This window comes from Macrobrachium rosenbergii, chromosome 49, assembly GCF_040412425.1.
Source record: "Macrobrachium rosenbergii isolate ZJJX-2024 chromosome 49, ASM4041242v1, whole genome shotgun sequence".
NCBI classification, from domain to species: domain Eukaryota; kingdom Metazoa; phylum Arthropoda; class Malacostraca; order Decapoda; family Palaemonidae; genus Macrobrachium; species Macrobrachium rosenbergii.
Window position 1 is genome coordinate 31,787,811 of NC_089789.1, and position 10,641 is coordinate 31,798,451.

General features: G+C 32.6%; 1 protein-coding gene across 1 annotated transcript; it reads right to left on the reverse strand.

Moving 5' to 3' along the window:
* Positions 1-3,857: 3,857 nt before the first annotated feature.
* Positions 3,858-5,406, reverse strand: LOC136832426 (probable methyltransferase-like protein 24). The gene has a single exon (XM_067093317.1). The coding sequence runs from the start codon at positions 4,839-4,841 to the stop codon at positions 3,858-3,860; it is 984 nt and encodes a 327-aa protein (XP_066949418.1). The 5' UTR covers positions 4,842-5,406.
* Positions 5,407-10,641: the final 5,235 nt, after the last annotated feature.

Here is a 10,641-nt window from a genome sequence, read left to right on the forward strand (position 1 = left end):
TACCTCGTCCCTCCATCGTTTCTATACTTATGTCCCCCTTCAAAGAAAGCAGGGCGACGGGCTCTCTTCTGCCCCATTTGATAGTGAGCAGGAGTAAATTTTTATTCCATGATGTTTTGCAGTAAACGGAAAGAAAACGAACGAAGGAGAATATGGTGAGGGTTGAAGAAGAAATGACTATCCTTTACGGGGAAAATTCGCAGTCTTTAAAATACCTGTCCTTTTTACAATTTCATTCTCTGTCTCCTACATATTTCTTTCTAACGTTAAGAAATGATAACTTACTTCGATGTAGCCTAGTGACAGATGTGGATGTATATTATTTTCTTATCGAGAATTATATATTAACCAGAACATGTGCTGTTAATAAAAAACCGCTTTTTTTTTTAAATATTATCCAAAGAAATATAATGTTTATATACGTTCATTAGAGGGAAAAACTTTATTTTTATTTTTAACACTGAATGTTCCGTCGAAACCACTTAAATAGAATAAATTCTTACATTGGTTTACGTTCATTACGAAATACTTTATGCTTCTAGAACAGCAAGCTTTAACTAAGATTAATAAGTGAGTAATATTTATGCAAAGAATCTCTGTGCCAGTGTCCTAATCGGTATGTGATTGCACTTAAACTCGCGATTTCTGTACATGAAAAGAATTATCTACCTGTATCATTTTCAAGTGAATCGCTCTTAAAAAAATGCAGCAATGCATGTCATTGATAATTCGTTATCCTTAACATCGTCTAAGATATTATCATTCCACATAGAAGTAAATTTTTTTCCAATATTTATTGATTATAGAAACTTCTTAGAGAAAAATCGGATTAAGCTTAAAACTTGGAAATGAAAAACTCCTATCTTATTATAAGGAAGGTAATTTTCAATGATATAGGGTCAAAATGCATTTCAAAGGGACATCTGTTATGTCAGCAAAACTATTATGTAAATATTAACTGATTTAAACTAGCATCTTGTACCTTAACTATTAAAATAATGAGTAATATATATTGAGAGACTAACTACGCATATATATATATATATATATATATATATATATATATATATATATATATATATATATATATATTGTATATATATATATATATATATATATATATATATATATATACAGTATATATACATATATATATATATATATATATATATATATATATATATATAGTATATATATATATATATATATATATATGTATATATATATATATAGTATATATATATATATACAATGTATATATATATGTATATATATATATATATATATATATATATATATATATATATATATATATATACATATATATGTATCTATGTATGTATGTATGTATATACATATAAATACATATATATATATATATATATATATATATATATATATATATATATATATATATATATACTAAAGTATGACATAATTACGTGAAACATAGTTAAATGGCCCATTTGTAAATATTATATTACTTATAATTATCGCACAAGACTCAAAACAATTACGGAGTTTCTTTCGGTCTATAATTCTGTTGACTTATTACGATACAATGCATATTTAAAGAAATGTAGTTTTTAATTAAAATAATTAATAATGAATCGATTATTTATTTATGCATACCTTATAATTTTGGTAATGGATTAATATGGTAAATATTATACAAATTCCCTTTATTAAGTTCTTTTGAATAATGTCTTGATTAGTGATAGTGCAAAAATTTCTTTTATTAAATCATAAAATTCATCGTGTCTTTGAGCCTTAGAAAGTGCCTGAATTCTACGGTGCTTGATGTGGATTCCTGTTTTGTGACGGTTAATATGTGATCAAGACCGGGTGTTTTTTTTTTTTCTTTTACCTCCCCGGAGGTTGTTTGGGCAGAAACCTTTGAAAGGCAACTAATACCAAGGTGCTATTACTTCTGTTGTGGAAGAGACAAAAAAAAATCCTATTACTTCTGTTATGGAAGAGAAAAAAATCCATTACTTCTGTTGTGGGAGAGACAAAAAAAAATCCTATTACTTCTGTTGTGGAAGAGATAAAAAAAGTCCTATTCTTTTGTGCAAGAGAAAAAAAAATCCAGTCCAAGTTATTTTTTTGTGTAAACAAGATCCCTGTTATCCCACGGATTTAAAAAAAATGTTCTTAATCTGTAGAACTTAACAAATGGCCGAACGAAAAACAAATGTTATAAAAAAACTGAAAACCTAATTCTTTCTCATTCATTATCCAGTCGCATTTATTTTGGAACTTCATATCAAAAGAGTATTTGTAGGAAACAACAACAAGCTGCCCCTCTTCATTTATTTTTACCCTTCAGCCTATTTGTCTCTTCTGTATCAGACGCAGTGTCATCACCAACTGAATAGTCGTGTTTGTCAAGAAGCATTGGACCGAGCTAAAATAGAATGTAAATATCGAGTACATTGTTTTTTAATATAAATTCTAATAAAAGTAATATCACATGTCATGACGACTTTTACTTACCTAGTGTGAATATATTTTGCTTAGTACCTACTTCTATTATATAGTCATTGTACCTGCATTATAAGTACATTAATTTTCCTATTATTCGTAAAGGTTCTTTTAATAACAATGAGATGTTTAAGGATGAAACTGAAGAGATGAAAACGCAAGATAATTTTCAATGTCTGAGCTCTGTGAATAAAAAAAAAAAAATTGGAAGATCTTCATCTTTGGATTAAAAATTATATGGGATAAGATTACAAAGATTAAAGACAGCAGCAATTCATACAAATAAGTGAAAATGAATGGTGTATCTAGATGTGTTGACGATGTGTGTTAAACAAATGAGAGCCAGGTTCTGAATTACAAGTAAAAAACATTCAAGATACTATGTATAGTTCATGGCCTTATAAATTATCAGAATATATTATAATGGATATAATGAATTATTATCAAATAAACCTCTACCTCGCACTGGGATTATGGGTTGTCGTCATTATTATAAATGATATTATTATTCCTAATGTGCATGCATTTTTACGGAAGGCGCCATGAGCCAATAATTGCTCAATTATAAGATGGAGCCAAAAAGACCTAAACATACATACAGTATATATAACTGACAACAATTAACGACAACTGGAACCGAGACCACGTCATTATTGATAAGCGCAATAAGGCAAATTTAATAAATGTTAGGCCCAAAGAAATAAAGAAGGAAAGTCTGGTTAAGTGTTCAAGAAAGTGAACTTTAACTCAAGACTGTGGAAGGGTATGATAGAGGTTATAGCACAGCTCAGGATTTGAATACAGCTGTTCTATGGTCCCTAACCGGCTCAAAAAACTTAATGTACGTGACACTGAAGATGACCAAAGCACATAGGTCAATCAATCCAGTGATTATGCTGACTAATCTATCAGATGAGATATCTTAGAGTACCTATAGGAAATCATTATTGAATTTCAAAAGGATGTGTAGATTTCACAATATAAAGAAACTAAAGGATTTTAATGAGAAAATTCTACAGTACAATTGGCCTCACTTTGTGGTTTAACGCAAAAGACCTTGAAATAAATTAACTTCTTTACCTAGTAATAAACTGAAATAAAGGACAAATTTACATACTTCATTTAAAAAGCCATAGCAAAACAAAAATTTTTTCGTAACTTTCTTTTTATTAAGATACAAAAACTGAGTATACAGGACTATAAGTCATGTAACAAATTATCATTAAAATATCTTATATATAATATATGTATATATATTATTATATATATATATATATATATATATATATATATATATATATATATATATATATATATATATATATATATATATATATATATATATATACACACACACACACACAATCAATATATCACAGGTTCGGGGTCCTTCTAATAAGCGATATTTCCCTGTACAGTGAAACATTCACATTATTTAGCACATACTCCGACAGAGTAGATTCGTTGAGTTCGAACGCAGCTAAATGAAATCCAAGATCTTCCAGGCTTTCGAACACGTCAGTTGCTTGTAGTGCGTTGTAGTATGTGGTTTCTAGATCGTCTCCAGTGGTTAGGAAATCCAGATGGACTTCCAGTAATATCTGGCGAACATTGTTCAGTAAATTCCGACTTTCAGGAGAACTGAGGATCTGAGAGAACACTTTCCATTCAGATCCCTCTATATCCATTTTCAGCAGGTGAACATCCGGGTAGTCTAACAACTCGATGATTGACTGGTATTTCCTATAAGACATTTGGTGCTGTTCGGTCCTTTGGTGCCGAAGGTCAGTGAAATTCTGAACGAACTCGTGATCTCTAGCGTCTAGGCCTAGACGGATGGCCTGGATGTTGCCCGGTTGAACTGTATTGGTCAAATTGATGCTCGTTGGGTCGAAGGCTGTCACCCGGCAGCCGTACTGGACGAGAGCCTTTTCGAAACTCATGTCGTACCCGATGCCAAAGCTCAGAGCGTGGCACGAGTTGGGCACGGGGCGCACGTCTGCATCAAGACAGAGGAGCTTGCCTCCGTCTACGATGCATTTGTGACAGTCATCACACGTCACCAGCCCGCCAAACCTCGCCATTCGGCGGCAGCGACTCCTGACGGTGCTGACGTGACGTTGAAGCTTCTCTACGGCGGAGGCAAAGTCTTCCAGCTGTAGATACTCGCCCTCTACAGGGGCTTTTGGGTTCCCTCCTGCAGTGGGATGGGTCGTCCTGACACTGACGAGCCGCAGTAAAAAAAAATTGACAATGAGGAAAACGAACACAAAAACACTTCTCTTTCTTATGGATCTTCCGCAGGCGACCAGAGGCCTTATGATGGCTACTTGAGACATACTCTTCGACAGCATCATGGGAGATGATCTGAAAAGCGCATCACGTCATATTGCGATGGAGATTCCGATTGCTTTTCTAAGCAAACATATTCTGAAAATTTCATCTCCGAGACACGTCATATAGAAAATATTAGAATGAACGACATACTCGATTGTCTTTCACATTGACAGTAAAGACCGCATCATCAGATGTAAAAATCGTTATTCCAGAGAATTCATCACAGGTCCACCACCTTGCTTAAACATTTCAGCTACACTGCCAGAGGCTAAACACCATTAATCTTTGAAAACATTAACCAGACACATGAATTCTCGACGTTTTGCAGAGCTAGTTGGAAGTCAAAATTCCCGCACAGAGTATCTAGCGAAAGAAATGATCACCAAACTATAGTAGATATCTGGTCCCACTGAGCTCATGAGCAGAATGAGCGACGTGTCTGATCATAAGTGATGTCGTGTTTATGAGACAGGAAAAATGGAACCAAATTCATTTTTCCTTGACGTCACTAGAGGGAAAGCTTGGAAATATGAGTGCGAGTAAAAGAGGCCCATAGAGTCTGAAAGAAGAAGCAAACACGCAAACGCTCACACACACACACACACACACACACACATACACACACGACACGTGTGTATATATATATATATATATATATATATATATATATATATATATATATATAAAAGTCTATATATATATATATATATATGCACATATATACATAAATATAAATATAATATATATATATATATATATATATATATATTTATATATATATATGTATATATATGTCTTATATATACATAAATATAAATAAATATATATATATATATATATATATATATATATATATATATATATATATATATATTTATATTTATGTATATATGTTTATATATATGTATATATTTAGATATATATGTATATATATATATATATATATATATATATATATATATATATATATATATGTATATATATATATTTATGCATATATATACATATATACAAATATATATATATACTATTATATATATGTAATCTGGAATTTCTTACATGTAAAAGGACTCACACACAAGCAAATATACACAATATACACACACAAACACACACACACACACGTGCAGCACACAAACAAAAAGTTGCAATACCTTTAAATGCTTCACATTAGTACAAATATCAAGAACAGCAGTATTGCCCTCTGATAATAATAACGTTGGATGGAGAGTAAAAAGAAGAAATAAAAGTGATGCTGCCATTAAAGTTCTTAATATGAAATACCTGTTTATTGATGCGTAGAATAACTAAACTAATTTGTACAAGGTTATTCTGCTAATAACAGGGACATGACACTTGAGGATGTATTTGACTCATAAAATGCCACAACCATTACAACCTAATATAGACTAATTATGAAAGCTATCATAGAAACCAGTTTAGATTAATTTGTCGACCGTCAATCGTCCGAATTCTAAAGCTATGAATTTTATAACATGTAAAACTGATTTGTAGGTCTAGAATATAAGCTATGCAGTGCATTAAAAAAAAAGATTAAACTTATTTTTCATTATTTAAATGATGACCGTCTGCCCAATTTAGTCACGGGTAAATCAGGTGGCGTTGGTCAGAAAATGTTGACAGTTGTTGACTGCTGGTTACTTGAAGTTTACGAGGGATCTGTTTGATACTAGTCAGTCATAGTTCATGAGTAAATAAAAATTGAACCGAACTATTTTAGCTACACGAAGCTCACGGTCGAAGCATGTGGTGATGTTATGAGTTCACAAGTGAGTCACTGTAAATTACATGGCGCTAATCTGTGAGTTGATAGGAGAAACGTGATGCCAGTCACTCATAAATTCATGGGTGAATCACGAGATGCTAACCACGCTGAACACTTAAGCTTAGAGTAGAACTGACGGATTCTGAGAGCTCAAACTTAGCGTTAGAAATAGACTTATCATTATTCTAACTGTTTTCCGGATGGATAGTGCCAAATTGAAATAAAAAAAAAATATATAAATAATTTCAATTTCATAAATTGCATTTGGAGACAAGAAGGTAATAGGATCTTGTAAAGAACAGAACCAGGGAATAGCAATAGGAGTGTCTTTGGAAGCAGAATATGTAGTGTATGACTATATTGTTTAACCAACTCTCCTTCACAGAAGTGAAGTTTTGTTGCTGTGTGTGAATGAGAGAGAGAGAAAAAAAGACAGAAAATGTTAAGATCAACTGTCTACGTAGTAGATGGCGAACAAGCTGGATTGAAGAGGTGAGCAATGATGATACAAATACAATGTGATGAAAAAGAAGTATGCATAAGTGAAAAGAATTACTGGAGTATTTTGATGTGGTTTGGCCTTAAAGAGAGAGTGGAGGGTCAGAAGTCACTATACATAACATGGCTTACTAAGGGAAGGGTTCCTGTTTTATAGCAGAATGAAATTAGAGCAACTGGATAGAATATGAATGCTGACTTTTTGCAGAACGCTGGAAATTCTGCATCAACATAAACTTACAGAGGAGAAATAAATAGGAACTTGCTTACTATACAAAGTCACAAATACTGTTTTAGGAACTTGGAGATAGCATAACATTCTGACTGGAAAATAAAGGTACCTCAATGCTGATGACATCGGAACGAAGAACGATTTTACTTACTATCGAATAAAAGTTCTGAGGCATAAGAATTTGATATCACCATCAATTTAGGCATAAGAAACCTTACAAGCAATATCAAGTGAGCATTACATGATATATTCTTAGGTAGATTTGAAGGAAAGCTTGGAATTGAAGCTTTCACTTACTTTTACAAAGTGCCCAGAGCCATTAAGAACTGTCAAAAGAGCATTCTGTAAAGTACAGAGTAGAGGTTTCGTCCAAGTCAAACTAATCAATATTCTTGCTCTGACAAGTGTTTATCCTCATATTCAACTGATTGCATCACTATAAGTCCAGTTCCCCATTAAGAAAGCAAGCTACTCCACTATGCAGCAGTTTGACAGTAAAAACTGAGAACAATAAAGTGTTCAGCTGTGGAGCATCAGCATGCAATTTTTAGTCCCTGATCTTTAAAAATCTTGAGAGGGAAATCATGCAATTACCATCTTACAAGAAGTTTCGAAATTTATTACCGAAAATCTGGTGGGTAATTAATAATAAAAAAAGGTATTAAATTCGATTTAAACAAAAACTTATCAAGGACGAAAATATAATAATCTAAAAGAGCATCACAAATGCCTAATTTCTAGTTTGAATACTAAGCATAAAGATGCAATAATTTAGATGAATGTACATATCTTCTTATCTATCCTCAAAAACAGCAAAATGAAGGCGAGAGTCCTAAAATTATGTGATATACCTTCAACTACCCTTTTATGAGCTGGTTCAGCATGGCTTTACACACTTAATATACTTTATGGTAGAGAAAATCGATAAATTTGAGCATAGTCTTAATAGCGACATCCCAACTTTTTCGACAGCGTATATGGAAAACCAATCTGGAGATACCTGTTGTTGGGACTCTGCGCTTGTCTCTCTTAGTAATCTATTTTGAAATCTTTGTTAGAGATCACCATAAACACCCCGCATCCACGGCACCAAAAACTCGTCGAAATGCCACTTGCGGCATGCAGTGACTATCTGGGCCTAGCTGGTGCAGTCTGATGGGTATTGCATATGCTAAATGAGGTTCACAGCGCGTTACTCAGATGAGTTTGCCATGGTGTCAGAGAACAACCTTTATTAGTAGACCATGGTAACATCATTCAACAGCTCTTACCCTCAAACTGATTCCCTATCTCCAATGTGGAAGTTAATGAGGATATCCCTTGTTGCTGATAAGGGTATTGATTCAAGCAGAGGTAATACGGGTTTCTCTAGTAATACTAATTTATAGAGCACTTATTCTTTCTATTAATTTTCTAATCACAGTCATATTTCATAAGCAATAATTTTCCCATCGCTTTTACCAGTACCATCTCCTCTCCATAATCGGTAATTCACCCTGCTAACTTTTGCAAATCTCTCACTACAGCTATAGGTTCGTTCTTAATGGAACGTTTGTGTAGAACCATACTAATCAGTATCGAATCTTCCATCTGTTATGACATTGAGCTAAAAACTCTTCTTGATTTTGCTTTTATTCTCATATTTTGACATATGTAACCAAACTTCACCTGCGTTTGTTTCCTTATCTTATTACCTGGCTCCTTTACATACTAGGCCTATGTCCACTATTAAAGAGACCTGAACTAGTAAGACTGCACTGAATAAAATGGTTAAAAATGCTCTGTACCAACAAACAAGTATAGCAATGTGTTCTCAATATCAAACAATGCCATTAAGAGAGTCGATAGAGAGCACGTAGACCATTATTAATTAGTTACAAATAGCGATCAATAATTAGGGTGAATGTCCAGAAGAACTCCGCATGCATAAAGTACCAAAATAAAAAGTAAAATGTAATATTTTTCATATTTAAAGCGTTTTAGACCACTTCTTATGATGAGGAAACACAATTTTGCCATATTAGCTATGGAGGGGTTGGGGACAGGTATTGTCTAACCTTATGTCAAAAATCGAAAATCATTCGATGGGGAACTAGTTTTCTGGAGAACCATTACACTCTTCCTGAGAAACATTACAGTAAAAAACCTCATTTTCGAACCAACTCCCTACTGGATGGCAAACAAACGACTTAGAAAATTTTTGAGGATGCCGATTAGATAATCATTAATATCTCGGATATGGTGAATCTCCTCAAAAAGTGTTCAGAGACAAAGTTTTATTATTTTATATTGTGAAAATTATAGTGTGACCTATTTTCTTATATCTCACCGCGGAGTTGTTCTGGACATTGACCATAATTAGTTCTTAGCATGTCTCTAAATGTATTTAAAATATGAATAGACTATCATAGAAATGAAAAACCATTAATGAAAACATTTTCGAAGCTAAAATCAAACGCAGGATTCAAGTCATACGAAGTGATATTCACTTAGTGAGGTTTACGTTTTTTTTACGTTTTCTTTGAATAAACACACTCTCTTTTATAGAAAACAAGTCTAAAGGTATTATGGGTAACTTATTTATATCTATGGCGTATTTAGTTGAATAAAATAAGGTATTTTTATTTTCATTTTTGTTTCAGCGACTTTACAAACTGAAAAAGCTTTAATGCTCGACGTAAATCTTTATTTTTTTGCTTTATAAATCTACTGGAAAAATCTTGACCATGGCAATTATTTTTTTTCTTATTTCCTGTGACGATTTTGGAGCCCCGTGAAAATTTTACGACTTCCTGCAGTCATTTTACAATTAACTATAATATACTTTCTTATTAAGGTATAAATTATAGAATGATTACCTCTTGAATTTTATAAGAGGACTAAAGGCAGGAGAGACTTCCAAAAGGTAGTATGGCGGATTTTGCATTATTTCTCATGAGATCGTATTTTGGCACCATCAATACGCTCCAGTTAATTTATTCTTTCGGTGCTACGAAAAGTTAATGGTAAGTATTCTGTCCCAGGCACGGTCCACCGAGCTCCCTTCTGTCCTGCTATAATGCAGTATATGGACAGGATATTAAAAGCCATAATATTGCCCATTACATGTATGCTCGTATTATCAAAATCGTAATTATTAACATTTATATTTCTTGGAAAAGTCTTACATTTATATCCTCTCGTTTTATTTTTTAAATTTCTAATGACTGATCTCCTCTTTATGTATTTCATATTTCTTTCTGTTACTTCTTTCAAATGAACACCATATTCTTTGCAAGCTTAAATCTCACGTCAATGGCCCCTG